Source organism: Macadamia integrifolia, chromosome 12, assembly GCF_013358625.1.
Source record: "Macadamia integrifolia cultivar HAES 741 chromosome 12, SCU_Mint_v3, whole genome shotgun sequence".
NCBI lineage: Eukaryota > Viridiplantae > Streptophyta > Magnoliopsida > Proteales > Proteaceae > Macadamia > Macadamia integrifolia.
Window position 1 is genome coordinate 22117351 of NC_056568.1, and position 20775 is coordinate 22138125.

The window sequence follows — 20775 nt, forward strand, 5'->3', positions numbered from 1 at the left end:
TTTTTTCCTATATCTCTTTGAGATGTGGATTGTAAAACCCTCTTCTGAGATGGGGACGACGTTTGAAGGCAATTGATCAGAGGCCAAAAGGTCTGACAAGGGCTGTTGAGGTGGAGCAACCTTCGGTTTCTCACAGTGTATGGTTTGATGACAAAAACATTTGCAGCTGGTACAGATGGGGGGAACCCAGTCATATTCAACTAATTGCTCGAACGAATGCCCTTCTCCATCCATTATCGTGATCAAAGAAGGGAGAACATGATCTGCTTCAACTTCAATGCATACTCGAGCGAAAGAGAGACAATCCATTACTTTTGTGCACATATCAGAGTATAAGGGTTTTCCTATTAAAGAGGCAACAATACTTAATCCTTTAGCACACCAGAAGTGGAGAGGTAAGTTGGGGAAGATGACCCATAGAGGAATGGAGATTGGAGCTGTAATGTTGAAGGAGGTATGCTCATCCCAGTGTTTAAGGAATATAGGTTTCTTTCCCACAAACCATGGACCACCATCGATGGCTTTCACTTTATCATTTTCTGCATCAAACTTGAAGATGAAGGTACCATTGTCCAACATAAACATGGACATAGAACAAACTGGCTTCCATTGATTTAGAAGGGAAGCTTTGACAATCGAGAAAGGCAGTATGTTGCCCAGAAAGGAGCCTACAATGCAGTTCTTCCATCGGAGTATCTCATCGGCAAGGAGACCTGGCAGACAGGCCAACTAAAGCGGAGTTGTGAATGGCAACGGGTGGAAGTGAAGGATATGGCAGGCAGTGGGAGGGGGATGGGTGGTTCTGAAGAAGGGGGAGGTGGTTGCAGAGGAGGGAGGAGGGTTGGAAACTATGTTGGACCATGATTGAGGGTCTGAAGAGGGAGGATCAGAGGGAGACTGCAAGAGGGAAGGGACAGGATTAGGGAGGAGAGAGTTGGGGCTGGGAGACGGAGAGGATTGAAGACAGGGGAGGGTATCGGCAGGCAAGGCCGCCGGAGGTTAGGAAGACATAGGTCACGGCATGGCTGAAAACCAGTGACAATGGTTAAACATTAGTCAAAGAAATAGCTCATCTCCCTAAAGGCCTCCTATATTCATTTGCTTATAAACAGAACCAGGAATATCAGCAATAATTGGGATTCCTCTAGCAGAAGTATGTGAAGACTAGCTTGACAACTGCTTCACAAGGGATAAATCAAGTGCACAACCATCAAAGACATTGATGATACAGTAATAGAGTTAGATGGAATAAATTACATCATGGACCAGAAGTTTCTGATAAGTGTAAGATTCCAACAAAAAGCAGGTTGGATACCAAGATATAAATCAATGAAAACTTTTCAGTTGACATACATCATCACGAGCAAGTAAGCATTAGCTATAGATTCTCATAACCCAATCTTCAAAACATGGTTCAAGAACTCGCTCAGATCTCGTTTTTTGAAAAAAGCAAGATGGATGTAGAGCCAGGCTGAAAACTGGGCAATATCTCGACTAAGATTTCGAGATCTCGCCACATAACCCGGTTTCGGTTCAGTCTTTGTCCAACCAAGGCATATAAAGCATGGCTTCAACCCAAAAGGTGAGATATTTCACTGGTTTCGCCTGGATCTCGCTGGTTTCAACTCTAGGAGCTATATTTTGTGAGAAAAAAACCATAAAGTTGTGGATTTGGTGTTTTTTCTTAGTGATCTTTGTTAGTAACACTGAAGCAAAGATCTTTAACCTTGTTGGCGGCTTTTCTTCTCAAGAACACTTTAAGGTAAAAATTTCTTCCCAAACCCATATTTTTCATAGAAATATCATCAAATCTTGTTTCTTACCATTGATTTTTTTTCATATGTGATGCTATTAAATGTGATCTATAGATTCATGGAAGAAAAAATATTTTTTTCTGTTTTTAAATTAATTTTTTTATCTTTCTGTTTAAATAAATGCTTTTCTTACAAAAAAAATTGAAAAAATATGATTTATATATGACGTTTGGTACTCAATTTTTTATATGTTGGTCAACAAAGGCTGATTTACAGCCTCATGGTTGCCTTTTTTTTTCAGTCTATAAATTAATTAATATATTTTCTGAAATATAAAATATATATTAAATAATTACAGAAAAAAAAATGAACAAAAATTTCTATTTTGTATGGAAAATTATTTTAATGTAGTGTAAATATTATTAGTATATTTTGAAATGAAAATGGTGCTCTTAGTTGCACTCTACCATACTTTATTATTAACTATGATATTATTATTAATAAAAAATATGATTTAAAATTAAGAAAAATTTATAAAAAGTAGGGATTATTATGTAATAGCTATCAATGTTCTTGTGGAGAGCAATTAACCTCCCTCCTATGACCCTCTCCCTCCTATGACCACCTCCCTCCCGGCGGCTACTGCCGCCAGCGCCCTCCCCTCCACCCCTCCTGAACCTCCTCTCCTGTCTCCCTCTGCCTCCCTTGAGTTGTCCCTGTCCTAGCCCTCCTCCTCCCCCACTCCTCCTTCAGCCCCTTCTCTGTCCCCCTCTCCCCCCTTCAACCGCAATCCTATGCTTTAATTGTCCATCCTTCCCCTTCCCCCTCTCTCCCCCTCGTGTGGGCCTCCCGCTGATCTTCATCCCTCCTACCTTCATCGATGACAGGAAGGTTGGGTTCTATCCCTCCGGCCTTCTTGAGCCAGAAATTTCTAAGTGGAACCTTTGCATTGTCGACCATTTCATGGGAAGCAGGCCGCCCTTCGGTATTGTCTAGGCTTCCCTCTCAAAGCAGTGGCGTCTCCATGACTGGCTGCAATCTTTCATGCACTCAAATGGGATCTTCGTGTTCAAATTTTCGCTTGAATCTGATATGCTTCGAGCTCTTGAGGATGGCCCATGGCGTGTGGGTAGTAAGGCAATTTTTCTTCGCAAATGGGATCCATTCTCCTCCGTTAGTAAAGTGGACTTCAAATCGACGCCTCTCTGGATCACCCTTCCCAACCTGCCTCTCCACTACTGGGGAGAAAAAGGATTGAGTATTGTCAGTTCGGTCATTGGAAAGCCCCTCTTCTCCGACCACAGAACGAAACTTATAGACCTAATCGGGTTCGCCAGAATCTGTGTTGATGTTCCAGCTGATGTACTGCCACCCTCTGAAATTACTATTATGGAGGAAAATGGTTTCTCCTTTGTTCAACAAGTTCGTTATGACTGGCTTCCGCCTCACTACTCATAGTGCAAGCCTTTAGGCATCACACAAAAGCTTGCTCCCCTCCATTAAAATATGTGATCACCTCTGTTCCAGACCGCTTGGAAGATGCCGATGATGATGACCCCGCTCGTCGGAAAAAGAAGAAAAAGAAATTCCGCCGACGTAAGAGTCGTAGCCGCATGTCCATCTTGGAGGACCCTGCCACAGATATCGTCCGTCACCGGCCCCTCCTGGATCCGGTGGTCCTTCTGCCTGAGACAGATGGTCTGAATAGATTTGATGTCCTGCACTCGCTAGACACTTGCTCCTCTGACACAGATGGTTCTGACAATGCCGATTGTTCCGCTTTGCCCCTTAACTATGCTTCTGCCTCTTCTGAAGGTGATAGCGACTGTTCCCTGCCGCCTGTCACCGATGTTATGCCCGACGACACCTTCGTAGGTGATCATACCACCCCTGCCGTCTCTCCCTTACCTCCATCGTGCTCTCTTTCCCCTCTCAGCTTTCCTTCTTCTAACGCAATCCCTAACTCCTCTCCACTTTATCCCTCAAGCCTTGATATATGCTAGTCCTTGCCTATCTCTGGTTCGATCCTCACCCTGGTTGGACCAAACTTCCAACACTCCCTAGACCTTCTATCCTCCTTTTCTGGTGCCCAGCCCTCTAGCCCTGGTCCTCGAGCCCATCTCTCTACCATCACGCCAAATGTTACTCTTCCTTCTAGCCCATCCGCCTCTACCCATCCCCCCTCGCTAGCCCTCGGTCTTGTCCATCCTCCTCAAGCCCACCTTGGCTCATACCTTGTTAAGTCCCAGGCCTAGCCCCCTCATAACCTTGAGCCCAACCGACTTCCAACCCCCCTTCAGCCTGACCAGTCTTCTGCTCCCTCCCGGCCGACTACCCATACTTTCCGTCCCCTGTGCACCCCCCTTCAACGATGGTTTCTTCGATTGCCCCCTGTAATCCTCCTAGCCTTCCACCAGGCCGCCCTGCCGAGGATTTCTTAGTCAACCTGCGAGCTCCTCTCGCCTCTGCGACTAAAGCTTCTCTTCTTAGCCTCCTACCAGGCCGCCATCCTGCTGTTATCTCTAGAATCCTGCGAGCTCCCCTAGCCCTTTTGACTGATGTTAGCATTTTTTCTGTCGACCTACCTTCAGCCCTTACCGCTATCCCTGTTCAAGCTTCTTCCAAGGCTGCACTTGCCTTTGTCCAAGCTCCAGCCACTGAAGATCTGCCAATAGCCACTGCCGCCGCCTCTGCTCAAGTTTCCGCCACCGCCTCTGCTCAAGTTACCGCCACCACCTCTGCTCAAGCTGCCGCCACCACCTCTGCTCAAGCTGCCGCCACTGCCTCTGCTCAAGCTACCGCCACCACCAACCACAGTTTGATGGGTGCTACTGTCTCTGCTACTAGTATGCCCCTGCAGTCCTCCCAAACATATGATTCTCCCCTTACCTCTGGCCAGGTGATAGACATCAGAAGACCCCTGCTTCCGACTGCTACTACTCCGGACGCCTTGGCTGCCACTACTGCCCTCCCCTTTGATGTGTCTATTCGGGCTCCCTCCCTCACTGGTACTCTCAAAGCCTCCCACCCCTCCTCTGCAACCCTTACCAACACCTCCCTTATCCCTACGTCCACCTCTCAAGACTATAACCCCATAGCCCCGCTTCCTTCCTCCAAGTCAAACAGGCCCCTGAGGAAGGCAAAGCCTCAATCCAATCCCAAGCCTAATCCAAAGCCCCTGGCCCCTCCTTACCAGCCTACCTCTCGGACTCCCAGAGCCTTCTCCCATTAAGGAATATCATCGCTCTAGGAACTCCTCCTCGGGCTAGCAGCACATCCTTTCCAGCTCCTCAGAGCTTTTAATCTCTCCCCCTCCCCCTTCCAAATGACCCCTAGTCCATTTGGAATGTCCGAGGGCTGAACTCCTCGGCAAAGCACAGTACCATTTGATCCCTCATCTCATCCTCTCACTCCCCCCTTTGCTACCTCCTGGAAACCAGAGTTCTAGAGCCAAATGCTCCTCGCATTGCTTCCTCCATTGCCCCAAATTGATCTTTCCTCTCCAATTATGGCCACTATCCGAATGGACGTATTTGGGTGCTCTGGGACCCTCTCCTTCTCAACATCACCTCCCTGCATTCTTCCTTTCAATTCATCCACCTCTCCATTTCAAATCCCTCTGGCTCCATAAATTGCTTCCTCTCCATTGTCTATGCCCTAAATCGGGCTTCTGAGAGAATTCCTTTGTGGAATGACCTTCGCTCCCTCTCCCTGTCAGTTGTTCCCTCCTCACCTTGGGGCCTCGTGGGGGATTTCAATGTTGTCAGATTCAGTCATGAGAAATTGGGTGGCGAGCCTATTGACCCTCTCTCTGTGGGGGCCTTTAATGCTTGCCTTGAGGATATCTATACGATTGACCTCCGCTGGTCTAGCTCGAAGCTAACCTGGAACAACCGTTGTTGTGGTTCTGACCACGTGGCTTGTAAGCTTGACCATGTCCTCGTCAATAAGGCTTGGCTGGATTCCTTCCCCTCCTCCCACGCTTCCTTCAACCTCCCAAGCATTTCTAATCACTGCACCACATAGTTTTTAAGGCGCTGCTAAGGCGACGCCTTACTAGCGCCTTGGCGCTGATGCAGTCTAGAAATGGTAAGGCAGTGCTCCGCCTTATGTGAAGTAGCGCCTTATGGTTTTTTTTTTTTTTTTAAACACATTTTAAAATTACTTGATGAAGATTCCAAATATAGATTTTTTATTGGTAGGTGTATGATTTTATTAACACTTGAGATGTATGGGATCAACTTTACTCCACCAAAAATAACCAAAACAAACAAAACAAAAACACGATTCACAAACAGGGTTTGGATTTTGTCAAGGGTTTTAAGAAACGGCTTTGAGAAGGAATCAAGGAACAAGGAAGAACCACTTATCTAGGCGACCATTTTGCTCTGGTAGCAGTGAGTTTACTCCGGCAGCGGTAAGCTTCATTCTTCATTGACAGGAGTAGAAATATAGTGGATGATCTTAGGGCTTAGGCACTCATTTTGGCATCATAGAGGTAAGTATAATAAATACTTGTATTTTTTGTCTTCTTTTCTTTATTTTTATAATTTTGCTTCATAATTATGTATTATATTATATGTTAATATGTTATGATGATTGATGATTGATGAAGATGAACTTAGTTTATTCACTTTATTGATTTATTTTCTTGATGAATATCTTACATCGGTATGAATATGAACCTTTAATATTTATTTAACATATGAGTTATAAGATTCAACTAGGATTTGAGCCAAATAGATTGGTTTTATAAAAAAATTATACATGAACGCTTTAGTCAATAAGGCGACGCTTTATGCCCGCCTTATCGCTAAGGCGCTCCGAAAGACCCTCAAACGCTTCCGTCGCCTTACCGCCTTAAAAACTATGCTGCACCATCTCTCTCTTGGTGCACCCCTCCACTTCCTTTGGGCCCAAGCCCTTTAAGTTCTTTGATATGTGGTCCCTCCACTAGGATTTCCTCCCCGTTGTGCAGGAAGCCTGGGACATCCCGGTCCATGCTTTCTCTTCCCCCCTCATCTCTCTCTCTAGGAAGCTTAGAAATGTCAAAGCTGCTCTCAAAGCTTGGAACTCCCAGTGCTTCGGCAACATCTCGAATAGAGCTGCCTCTTGCAAATCAAAGCTGGATGCCATTCAGTCTAGTCTCCAGTTGGACCCCTCCAACTCCTCTCTTGCAGCTGCCAAAAAATCCATATCTGCTGAGCTCTCCCTCATCCTTGCCCAGGACGAAAGTTTCCTCAAGCAGAAATCCATAATCAAATGGTTGGAGCTTGGAGACTCTAATAGTGCTTTCTTCCACCTGTCTGTTACAGCTAGGAACAATGCCAACTCATTATCCTCCCTCCTTTCTCGTGATGGCCCTTTGATTACCAACCCGGAGGATATCAAGTCTGAAGCCTCCTCTTTCTTCTCTGATCTCCTTAACCTCTCTCCTTGCCCTCCCCCCCCCCGCCCCCTCATCAACAAATTCGTTCCTAACCATTTGCTTCCTTCTCTCCAATCCATCCCTTCTGATGATGAGATCTCCTCCGCCATCCTATCCCACAGGGCCAACAAAACCCCGGGCCCTGATGGTTTCAGCATGGGGTTCTTTACCTCTTGTTGGGATTTTGTTAGGGATGACCTCATTCGAGCAGTTCGAAGCTCTTTCTCAATCCTTCCCAAATCTCTGGAATTAACCACACCTTCCTTTGCCTCATCCCCAAGTCTGAGGGAGCCTCCTCCCTACAGGACTTCCGCCCCATCTCCCTTTGTAACCTAATCTACAAGTTCATTGCCAAGATTCTTTCCATCCGCATCCAAAAGGTTGTTGACTCCCTAGTTAGTCACAACCAATCCGCCTTCATCTTTGGTAGAAGCATTGCTGACATCATATTGTGCTATGAAATTGTTCATGGCTTTGATCGTAAATCCCACTCCCTAGCCGCCCTTCTCAAAGTCGATATCCATAAGGCTTTTGATTCCATTTGCTGGGACTTCCTTTGCAACACCCTTCTCATGATGGATTTCCCCCCAAATTTTGTTCGCTAGATCTACGCCTGCATCTCTACCCCCAAGTTCTCTGTTCTCGTCAACGGAAGCCCCGCGGGACACTTCCACTCCTCGGTTGGGATTCGTCAAAGCTGCCTCTTATCCCCCTATCTCTTCTTCCTTAGCCTTGAAGTCCTTTCTAGGTCAATCCAATCCTCCATTGACCTCCACCTCATCTCCCCTAACCCCAAATGCAAATCCATCTCCCTCACTCATCTTTCCTTCGCGGATGATCTCATGATCTTCTCAAAAGTCGATCCCTCCTCCATTTCCTCCATCATGTCCTCCCTCCGCCTTTTCGAGAACCTCTCGGGTCTTAAAATCAACCTTCTCAAGTCCTGCCTCTTCACCTCTGGGATCTCTGGGACCTTGAAGGATCTTCTCCTCCAAATCACGGGATTTCCCTTGGCTCTATTCCAGTTAAATACCTGGGCCTCCCTCTCATCGCTGCCAAGCTCTCGGCCCACCACTGCACCCCAATTCTTGACCTCTTGCGTAAAGGCGTCAGCTCTGGAAGAGCAAGCTCTTATCCTATACGGGAAGTCTAAAGCTTGCCAGATCTATCCTCCAATCCATGTACCTATATTGGTCGGGGATCTTCATTCTCCCTCCCCCCACCATAAAAGCTATTAAGTCCCTCATCAGTTCCTTCCTTTGGAAAGGAATTGATTCCACCAGATTCCTTCGCCCCTCCAGCTGGAATTCTGTCTGCCTGCCCAAAGCTAAGGGTGGCCTCGGCCTTCGGAGCATCAGAGATATGAACAAAGTGGGCATCCTCAAGCTGATTTGGAGAATTGCTTCAAAGCAAAACAGTATCTAGGTCTCCTGGGTTTACTCCCATCTCCTCAAGTCCAACTCTATTTGAATTGCTGTCCCTCTCCCTGATTCTTCGTGGATTTGGCGAGGCATCCTTCGCCTCAAACCAATTGCCCTCGAGGCCATCTCCTACTCCGTAGGAAATGGTGCCTCGATTTCTCTCTAGTTGGATCTCTGGCACCCCTTGGGTATCCTCCTTCACCTTCTCAGTCCCAGAACTGTTTATTCTTCAAGAATGGACAGAATGGCCTCTATTTCATCTGTCCTCAACCCGGATGGCTAGGCCGCCTCCCCCCTCCCAAGCTCCTAGAGCATTATTTGAGCATCCCTCCGTCCCCTTCCCCGGAACCATTTGGATAAGGAAGACTCTATCTCTTGGAACCTTTCCCCCTCCAAAAAGTTCAATTTCTCCTCTGCCTGGAACCTAGTTAGGATTAAGGGCCAGACTACCCTTTGGCGTAAAATCCTATGGTTCAAAGGCCATATCCCTCATCATAGTTTCACTGCTTGGAGGGCCCTCACCGACTGTCTTCCCACTCAGTCTTTCCTCCTCCGCCGCCACATTTAGGTCCCTTCTGCCTACCGCCTTTGCTGGAGAGGTGACAAAACTGTGGATCACCTCTTCTCTTGCCCCTTTTCCTCCTTTGTTTGGAAGAATGTTCTTTCTCACTGCTGGCCTGTTCGCAGGAGAATCCTCCCTTTCAATAGGGAATGAATTTGGATTGACATGTCTTTTCAAGGCCCCACCATCTGTGACACTATTGGGAAACTTGTATTTTGTGCTACCATAAACCACATTTGGATGGAGAGAAATCTCTATAGAAGGACATCCAACTCCCGCTCTTTTGATGGGATTTGGAAGGCCATCTCCTTCGATGTCTCCACCAAAGTAGCCTCCATCCCTCCCCGCTCGGTTCCCGACTCCCCCCGGAACAGGCACATCATCCACTGATGGAGCCTCCCGATATCCTTTCTCCCCCCTCCCCTTGAGGTATTGTATCCTCTAGCTTTTCCTTCTTGGGCTTGTCCCTTTGGCCTCATGCCTTCCCCCCCCCCCCCTTCTTCCCCTTTGTATAATTCTTTCTTCTTAGGTTAATATATAAATATATATATATATTTATTCATCCAAAAAAAATATGTAATAGCTATATGATATTGAATAGCAGTTAATGCATGCATTCACTAATATAGTGTTGCTATTGAATAGTTACTAATTCATGTATAGAAACTTTTATGTAATAGTGTTGAAGTTGGAACACAATGTCTACTAATGGAGGTAGAGATATTGCATGGTTACATGAAGATCCAATGTTAGATGACAAAGGAAAAAAAAAATCAAAGTGTAGGTACTGTAAGAAAATGATAAATTCTAGAGGTGCCACTACGTTGAAGCAGCATTTGGCTGGGGGGTACAAGGATGTTGCCAAATGCCCCAAAGTTTCATATGAAGTGCAAAAAGATATGCAGCGAAGCCTAAAAGGTGCAAGGTTAAAGAAGGTAGAGAGACCAAGGTTGGATCAAGAATTCGATGCGGCGCTCTTAGAGAGGCATCCAACTACAGTTGATGTTGACTTTGATGACTCTGATTCTAATGGTGATTATGGGCCAGACATGGGGATGACAAAGGCAAAGTGAAGAGAATTGCAACTAGTTAAGGCAGCGAGCAGGATCTATCATCAAATGGAAAAGGTTAGGAATGTAGATATGAAGAGAGGAGCAGTTGGCTCTGGTTCTAGAGCAGTTGCATCAGATGTGCCTCACATAGAGGAGAGAAGGAATAAGAAGCAGAGGAATGTGGATGTAGGAATAAGAAGCAGAGGAATGTGGATGTGCCTTTCAAGAGAACTCAAAGTGTGAGGGCTGCCACACCATCATCACCACCCCGAAGACGACATGATGATCCTGATGAGGTCCTGAGGCAAGATCCCTTGATATTTAGACAGCATGATAAAAGACAAAGAACCATGAAGCAAGTATGGGGTACATGGATGCAACGACTAGGTGATGCAATGACAACTTGGAAAGAACTTGTAGATAATAGCATCCCAGATAATGCTGCACAAGGGACATATTACCCGTCCATAATTAACACTGCAGGAAGAGCTGGTCCAAGAACAAAGGGGCTCATTCCTTATGCGTTGATGAATGTTTTTTTGGCTCAGCAAAAGGAGTTGGATGAGTACATTAATGGCTTGAAGACTCAGTGGGAATTATATGAAGTTACTGTGATGTGTGATGGTTGGACTGGACCAACTAGACAGTCCATCATCAACTTCCTGATGTATTGTGATAGGAAGACTATCTTCTTAAAGTCTGTTGATGCATCCAAAGAGAAGGATGCAATGTTTTTATACAAGTTGTTGAAGGATGTTGTTACAAAGGTGAGGCCTGAGAATGTTGTTCAAATTGTGACAGACAATGGGAGCAACTTCAAGAAAGCAGGGGAGAGACTAATGAATAGGAAGAGCAAAAGCATCTACCTTTTCTGGACACCATGTGCTGCCCACTGCATTGACTTAATACTTAAACACATAGGGAAGAAGTCTTTGGTAGCAGGTGTGGTTGAACGGGCAAGACAAGTGACCACATTTGTTTACAACCATGGATATTCTCTCTTTATTGAGGGAAAAACGCGGTGGAGATTTGGTAAGGCTAGGCATTGCCCGATTTGCAACCAACTACATTGCATTGAAGAGCTTTCAGGATAAGATGGTTGGTTTGAGATCCATGTTTGCTAGTGAGGAGTGGTTTGGATGGAGGGAATCAGGTTTGCTAGGTGGTAGGGCAGCATAGGCCATCATATCTAGTGAACAATTTTGGCAGGATGTGAAGAAGGTCCTTATATTTGGCCCAATTGTAACTGTCTTGAAGTTGGTAGACTCAAATTAATGGCAAACTTGTAACTGTATGCTGCGATGGAGAAGATGAAAGCATCCATTCCTAGGGGGACAAAATCCTACATCAAAATTATTAAGGTGAGATGGGAGAAACATTTGATGCATTAATGCGGGGCCGGTAGGCCCCAAGAGAACCAACCCGATTGGATGTGGGCCCACTTAAATATTTAGGAATCAAAGACAATGAGGCAGTGGCAATTTGGTAATTGAATGACCTATCCAAAGGGTAATATTCAAGTAATGGCAAACTTGTAATTCAATTGATATAGCAAGGATTAGGGTGGAATGGCACTATTGTAATTAACCAGAAATCTCTAATGTTTCAATGGGTCGATTAAGGGAGAGGACTCAAGTGGGAATTTAAATTATTGTCAAGGCTGGATTTGGAACCAAAGAAGTTAAAAGGACAAAACGGCTTAAAGGGGATTTACAGGGGTATAATGGGAAAGCCAGAATGAAGAACTTGAAATAAACCCATCGATTAGGTTGTCTTCAACCTCCAACAGCCAAGTATGAAAAAACCAGTGGAGGTTGAAGGCTGAAAGGATTCCCTTTCGTTAATCCCCAATCGATCCAGGATTTTGGAAGAAGTTCTTCAACCCTCAATCACACTGATCCCAAACCACAAGAACACCAACCAGCAAGCTTGATTTTCAGAATATATATAGGGATGCGACAGAGGCAGTAGCATCAGGATCAGCCATGAATCAAAGTTAGAGTTCTCAATAGGATCGATCACAGGAACTGAAACCTTAGGGTTTCTGATCGCCCATATGCGAATACCTTTCGACCAGAATCTTAGCTTGAACCATGAGGATCCAAGTGTCTTCAAAGAATCTTAAGACCAATAGAGCACTGCTGAAACAGGAACCAGCGGTAGTTGCAGGTTCAGATATGGATCCAAATGGGCATCTTACAGTAGGGTGAATATCAGTTCTGGAACGCTGTGGAACTCACAAATCAGAAGTGCTTTTGATCTCAGATTCAAATATCTAAATCGCCTTACGGTTTGCAGCTGCTCCTCCAAGTCTCAGGCCAACAGATTTGGGTGTGAAGAAGATTGAAATAAACCTGATGGGCTGCTACAGTCAGCTAACACAGAAACCGAGAAAAAACCAGAGAAGAATAAGAAGAAATAAAGAGGGAAAGAAGAAAGACAACAGAAGAGGGAAGGGGATTCTCGCAGAGGAAGAGGAGAGAAAGAGAAGAAGGGGGCAGGCGGGGAGAGAGGCAGCCATGCAGGCACTAAAATCAATTTTTCTTCATTAATCAACTAACTTCTTCCCATGAATTACATGTCTAATTTATAATAAAATTAAATTAAAACTTTCTAATTAAAGTTAAAGACTAAGATAGAAATAAAATCTCCTACACCTAGGCTAACAAAATAAAGAAACAACTAAGGACTCAAATAGGAAACAAATATTCTCAAATAAAAATAAGATCTTAGAATATTCTATTAATCTTGAATCCAAATTAGTAACTTGGAACCCAAATTAGATATGGGTCTTGGTCCGGGTTCTGGAGCAGGTTTGGGTCGATCCATCGGAGCGCTACTTCGTCATGCATCCATTGCATAAAGCTGGTGAATTTATAAACTTAACTATAGTCCAAGTTAAAGACTTACTTTTTACTTTACTGACAATGACAAGTTATTTATGGAATTTGCAACATATTATCTCAATCTTAAGTTCCACTACAAGTACAATCTAGAAATAGATGATGTATTAATAGAAGCAGTGGAACTTGGGGTGGCAAAGTTGGTCCCTAAACCTGATCTACAGATAGCATGCAACACTAAGGTGGGTTAATGTTTAAGATATGTATAGTTTCCCAAGTGTTGATGAATTCCCTATTGTGTACTAACTTGTATTCAATGTTTGAAATATGTATAGATAAAGGAATTCAGGGATGCTACTCGGAGTTTTGGTAGGGCAGCGGCAATGGCTGGAAGACAAAGTACTGTCCCTGGTGAATGGTGGATCCTATATGGAAAAGATGCACCTAACTTGAGGAAGATAGCAATCAAGGTGCTCTCCCAAACTTGTTTTGCGTCTGGATGTGAGCGCAATTGGAGTACACTCTCACTGATCCACACCATGAGGCGAAACCGACTGGGTCACGAAAAGCTATAGCAGTTGGTGTTTGTGCATTACAATATGAGATTGAAGATGCAGCACATGCGTTAAGGCATGGAGGGTAGCAGTGAACCAATTGAAATTGCTCATGTTTTCTAAGAAGACTCAGATGATGACGAGGATCCCTTATACCAATGGGTGAAGGACCATGGTAGCTAGTTAGATGGGTACAGACATAGATGAGTATATGTCTCAAGAGGGTCGTGTGCTTTCACAGGTACCCAGACCTTTCGAGTCCCAAGCTATGAGCCTGAAACTGTTTGGTCACAATCCAGTGATGATCATGACGATGACGGTGGTGATGGGGATTACGGTGGTGGTGATGATGCAGGTGATAGTGATGGTGGTGGTGATGATGGTGATGGTGATGGTGATGGCGATGGTGATGGCGATGGCGATGGCGATGGCGATGGTGATGGTGATGGCGATGGTGCTGGGGATGGTGGTGATGGGGAAATGCGCGAAGGGTACTATTACACTGAACCAGAGCAAGAGCCGGTGCAGTTCACAAGAGAGACTTAGTTCAATCATGCCACATAGGATATGGACCATGGTGCAGTTCCCCCACACCCTACAAAAGAAGCTCACGTCATCGATTCATAGCTGGTGGAGAGGAGCAGGATAGCATGAACTCCATGGACATCTCTGTTAGGAGCTTAACTGACACTCTAGGAGGCTTAAGCATGGAGAGTGGTATTCTTGGGGAGTCGTTGCATGCACCGTCAGCTATGTATAGCACAAGGACAACTAGTTTAGACTATAATCATTCTAGTCAATTTGGCCAGTTTGGACACCCACAGGCCAACTCTTTCACCTCTGCCACTGAGAATGAGGGTCAATCACACTCCCAAATTGGGTCAGGTTTTGTAAATAGCATCTTGTGTCTCCAAAGTCCCAGCCATACATGTCGGTTCCTGTCCATCAAGCACCAACAAGCAGCTATGGATCTCGTTCCAGCTCATTTAGGCACTGTTTGACAATGTTCTGTTTCTGCGGTTTCTGCGTTTTCTTGTTCTCAAAAACGGAGAAACAGCCTAAAAAACATTTAATAAAGTTGTTCCTTTTCACCCATTTCTAGAAACATAAATCAAAATTTATGCCTATTTATAATTCTAGAAACGACTTTGACGAAAAAAGTCCGACTTGTTTCGTCGTTTCTAGAAACGAATTTGAGAGAAGAAAAAAAGGTTGGCGTGCCTGATAAACCTCTCAACTATTTAAACCTAAAAAGAGGCAACCGAACCCTCTCTCCCTTTAGGGCATCTAATAATACTATTGGGTTTATCAAACACCAAAAATTCCGTTTTTGTTTTCGGAAATGTAAAAAGTTGTTTCTGTTATTTCTAGACACAGCAACAGCATAAATGTTATCAAACGGTGCCTTAGTTTCAGAGATATCTACCCAAGGATTGGGTATCTCCAGTTTGTTGGTGATGATGTTTATAGGGCTACTGTGGCAGACTTTGAGTATTACTTCTGTCATACTATGACATGGCCAGCCTTTGTGCTTCAATTAGAGTAAAACATACTTCGACATCAGCATCAACAATATGGAGGCTATGATGATATGGCTCGTCACTCATTTCAGTACTAAGACTCTTGGCCTCTAGGATGGAGTGTAAATGTCTAGTTGTTTACTATATCAGTATATCTATGTTATGTACTTTATGCAGCTATGTTGTTACTTGTTAATTGTCACTTATCTTATGGCATTACAAATTTTCGATGCGACTCATCAATCATTAATAGTAATTAGAAACTATGGCTTTTATATTCTAATTATTATGTTGTGGAAGGTGGATTGATGAATATATCATACTAGATGAAGGGTTCGAAGACTCGCCGACTACTTACATAGGGTACAATGTCAAAGTACCATTTTGAGTTTGATTTTTAAAAAACTAATGTTTCCATTGTCTTTAGAATTACTAAAATAGGATAAATACATAGTTTCAAGGGCTACAGAGGCCATATGCCCACCGAGATCAACCACATAGATGAACGCCAAAAAAATACAAGATCTCGGCAAGATCTCTTTTTTTTTTTTTTTTTTTTTTTTTTTTTTTTGGGGTGGGGGGGGGGGCGCAGGGTGGTGAGATGTGTTGTGAAACCAAGATCTTAAACCTTGCTTCAAAAGAAAGGTCAGTCATAACTAACTTACCATAAGTATTGGCAGATCTCTCAAGTATGAATTTACAGTTGAGCAAAATGACATATGTAAGTGTCACAGCACCTTCTTCATAAAGAGCAGCAGCAACAGCCTTCACCAATAAAGCAGCATTTAGACACGCTGAGGCCTGAAGTACACTGACCATGCAGTTGTAATTTGCAAAATGAAGTGAGACTTCGTACCGAATTTTCTGCAATAAATGCCAAAATCCGAAATGCTGTTGTCAGCTGTGCTACAGAAGAGTCACGAAGACTAACTCCATCAAAATATCGGTCAGCAACAAGTTTCCCAAGCAGATTCTCTACAACTTGAACATCAAAACCACTGGCAGAATCTCCAACAAAATTTTCAACATCCATAGAATCTGATACCAGAACACTTGTTGAAGTAAGGTGAGCATCTCCCCCAGAGGCTAAAACAGCAGCATAGCGTAGAAGACCAATAGCACCATTTTTCTGATAAACAGCCCCAGCATCTATCCATTCCAACAACCTTGTAGGAGCATCTTTTCTATTGGACCCAGGGGAAGATGAATGCAAAGCTTTATGAAGCTCCACAGCATGTTCGATCCAAGAACCCAGAGAAGAAGCAGTTGAGTCAGTAACAATGACTTCAAAAAGCTCCGCAATTGAGTGAAAGATCGCAAGATTAAGTGGGGAAGCACCTGAAGATCCAGTAGCTCAATGGAATCAGTGCAAAATTAAAATATATGTGAATAAGGAACTCAAGGTTACTTTGTGTTGCCCAAGTCCAGAATAACCATATCGTCCATTCGTACCATTAGTCAAAGTCACTGGCTCCAATTCCTTGACAGAACGTAATGCTTCCAATAACACTGAAATTGCCTACACATACAGAATCTGTAAAATGCTGTGACAAGAAACAATTGAAGCGAAACAAAGAAATTATAATAATTCGAAAATAAACAGCTAATAATGTGCAGGCAATATCTGGGCTATGGGCTGCTTATAAACTTGCCATATCCCATGAGAATTGGACCCACCGCCACATGGGGCCCCCTAACAGATTAGATGGACCAAGGATCAGATTGAAGAATAACTATGACAATGCAAGTTTTTTCCATTTATTTGAATGGTTAAATGGAGTTCACTAAATTTTTAAAAAGATTCAAAAATTACTGACATATTAGAAGTCCACCAGTCAAGCTGGTTTTTTGGGCTGCAACCATTTAGATGGAACCTATCCATCTGTTGGTTCTGTAACTGCAACAGAAATGGAATGGTACTAATGCACAAGGCAGAAGGCATTTCAATATCTGAATTTTATCTTCTTGCCAACAAAAGCATGTCTTATCTAATAGCTTGAAGATGTGATGTAGATCCACACTTTGGAAGGATCTATCAGAGGAAGAAGGGCCCAGCAAAGAAGGGCCTATCGATCCATGCTTAGTTCCATACATAATCCACTTGAGTGCCTAAGTTAGTAGCTAGAAATAAGGGCCCATTGGGCCCAAATCTTTTTATTTAAGTATTTGTTTAGTTAATAAGGCCCATTGGGCCCATCGACTGTAAGGTCCAATAGGAACTATTAGCTACTTGGTTCTACTCCATGTTGGAGTTATAGAGCTAGTCATAGTTGCAATAGGAGTGTCTAGTTCTATTTGGAAACTAGCTCCTATTAGCTCCTAGACTTATAATGATTGTAATTTTGCCCTCTTTAAATAGAGGAGCTTATGTACTGATATTGCTCAGATTTGAAAAAAGAAGTTTTGCAATCAATTGCTTAGAGCAATTGGGATAGCTGTGGGTGAGAAGCCCAGGCTGAGATAGCCACTTCCTCTCCCACTTTCCCTTGTTTCCTCTTTGTTTAATCACTCCATTTACTTTTCTGTTTACTGTTTACTGTTCTTTAATTCATCAAGAAGTTCAGATCTGTAAAGCTATTAACATCCCAGGATCGACCAGCCAAGAAGACCCACTCTTGAACCAGCCGATCCTCTCTCCCATTCCCATTGTGTGACCTGTTCTACCAGCCAACCAGCAGGAGTGTTCCAGGCCCTCTAAGGATCAGTCGATCCTCATCTGAGCACCGTTAAGGAATCAGCCCATGTTCTCAAGAAATTTCCCCTATATCTCTCTCCAAGATCAGAAATCAAGAGGATTCATAACTTTCTGTTCAGCTGGCAGAATCAGTTCATACTTGTAGGTTTTGTTCATCACCTCAAGGGCTTCCATCGACCCAAGTTGCAGGGCCATCAGAGGCCTACAGTTCCAGCCGCAGGTATTCTCCATAAACCCTAGCTGCAGGCTTCTCTCTCTCCTAGGCTTTGGTCTTTGATTGTAATTTCTGGGTTTTATTGTTGTGGGGTTGTTTTAAGCTTGTGTGGGTTATTATTCCCTTTGTTCTAAGGCATCTTTAAGTGTAATTTGGATACTAGTAGTATTGCTTCAAGTTATACATTGTGGGGGTTAGCTTCTTGTAATCTACTCCTACATTAAGTGGTATCAGAGCTATGGCTGAAAAAAGCTCCAAACAAATCACACTAAAAGATGTGTGGCAATCCCTACAAGCCTTGACTGCAAAGATGGAAGGATATGACCAACAGCTAGCTGAACTACAAGAGTCTACTGCTGCTCACTACAATACTCAAACTAATGCTGCCCAAACTAATGTTCAGCCTGCTGTCAACAACACTCATCATACACCTAGAAGGGTCACTATGCAAACTCGAAGGAATATACCAGTTCGTGATGAAGAATATGATGATTATGACAACCAGCAACTTCGCCAGGATGATACACATAAGGTCAAGTTGGAACTGAAAGAGTACAACGGGAGACACGATCCCCTCTATTTCCATGGCTGGATAAACTCCTTTGACAACTATTTCCGTTGGTACCATACGCTTGAAGAAAGGAAAGTCCAATTAGCTATCATTAATCTAACAGGTGGAGCTAAGGACTGGTGGAAAGCTTAAGAAGATAAGCTCATACGCAGTCGTCAAATGCCTCACAACTAGAAAGACATGAAGTTGATCCTCAATGATAGGTTCCAACCACCAACATATCAACGTCGACTCTTCGACATGCTGAATACCCTCAGGCAAGGTACTATGACTATAGAAGAATATATTAATCGATTCAATGAATTGCTTTCATGAACAGGTGCCTAAAAAGAAGATGAAGAACTACTCATATCCCGTTTCAAATTGGGATTAAGGCATGATATTCGTGAAAAGTTGAGTGTAATCGAAGTACCCTCCATGAATACTTGTATTGAAAAGGCACTAGAGGCAGAGGATCTGATCAAATCATCCTTCAGGAGGTATAACTAGCAAACTGATGGCAAAATGCAATTCACACCAACCAAACCCAGTGGGTTCCCTACCCGAGCTCAAGTTACACAAGATAAGGGTAAGGATCCAATGGAGGGAAGGGAGAACAAAGCTGTGACATGCTACAACTGTGGGGGAACTGGTCATATGACAAAATTATGCCCCAAGTGTGGACGATCCAACTCCATCATCAATGCCATTGAGTCCAACCCTAATTTGCAAATCCATGAGCCTCAAGATGATGATTGGACTATTAATGTTGTTGTTGAAGGAATGGAAGATGTAGTTGAGGAAAAGTATGCACCAGAGGACGATGATCCTTATGCCTATGTCAATGTAGTTGCAAGAATCCTAGTGGCTGAGTCTAAGGGAGAAGACTGGAGGAGGAACAATATTTTTTACACTTTGATGTCTTGTGGACCTCACCAAGCTCAGGTGATTGTGGACAGTGGGAGTTGTGTGAACGTAGTATCTCAAGCTTTCGTGGTTGAAGGAAAGCTTAAGACTGAACCACATCCACAACCATACAAAGTATCACTGCTAGACAACAACACCATGGTTATAACTCAACGTTGTTCGCTGCCACTGAAGGTTTCAGATTATGAAGAAAATGTATGATGTGATGTCATTCCTATGGTCCTCACTGATGTGCTACTTAGGAGGCCTTGGCTCTATGACAACAATGTTCTAGTTGGAGGTACTAAGAACCAATGCTTCTTCGATCACAAAGGCAAGCCATTCATTTTAAATCCACTCAACATACCCCAAGTGAAAGACAAGTTAAGGGCTACCCAAGTAAGAAGACAGCATGTCTTAAAGAATGTTGCAAAGTCCTCTTCCAAATGAACCACTGAACAAAAGAAGCAACCATTCAAAGACAATTTCCGCAAGAAGGCCATATTGGACAACAATGTTGTCTATGTGTGCTGCCCCATAGGAAGTTCTTGACTACTAGTGAAGAGACCAGACTGATCTTAGCCCTTGTTACAAAAGTGATTGAACCAGTGAAAGAGGTAACACATCCACCAGAAATCAAAGAGTTGCTTGTTGATTTTTTAGATTTGGTGCCTGATGAATTGCCAGATGAACTACCACCTATAAAAGACATCCAACATGCCATTGACCTTGTGCCTGGGTCAGTACTTCCAAATCTGCCCACTTATCGTCTCAGCCCCACAGAGCATGCCAAGCTCAAGAGACAAGTGGATGATCTGTTGAGAAAGGGTTTTCTAGTAGAGTATGAGTCCATGTGTAGTACCAACCCGATTGACGCCAAAGAAAGACGGATCTTGGCGTATGTGCATTGACAACCATGCTATCAATAAAATCTCGGTAAAGTACAAATTTCTTATTCCTCATTTGGATGATATGCTGGACATGTTAACAGGAGTTTCTATATTTTCAAAGATTGATCTACGTAGTAGCTACCATCAAATTCGAATCCGTCTAGGGGATGAATGGAAAACAGCCTTCAAAACCAAAGAGGGGCTATATGAATGAAAAGTTATGCCTATTGGCCTCACCAATGCACCTAGCACTTTCATAAGGGTGATGAAACATGTACTGCGCCCCTTCATTGGCAAGTTTCTCGTAGTATACTTCGATGACATATTGATCTACAGCAGGGCACAAGAAGACACCTAGAGCATCTGAGACGTGTCATGAGGGTACT

At 43.7% G+C, this 20775-nt stretch overlaps 1 protein-coding gene across 1 annotated transcript in view; it reads right to left on the bottom strand.

Annotated features, from left to right (window-relative positions):
• LOC122094802 (protein virilizer homolog) overlaps positions 1 to 20775 on the bottom strand; it is a 79553-nt gene that overhangs the window by 39467 nt on the left and 19311 nt on the right. The window contains exons 11-13 of the mRNA XM_042665400.1: positions 16587 to 16653; positions 15991 to 16472; positions 15800 to 15899 (exon numbers count right to left, since the gene is read on the bottom strand). Of these exons, the coding sequence (XP_042521334.1) occupies positions 15800 to 15899; positions 15991 to 16472; positions 16587 to 16653 (649 nt within the window). The remainder of the gene's footprint in view (positions 1 to 15799; positions 15900 to 15990; positions 16473 to 16586; positions 16654 to 20775) is intronic.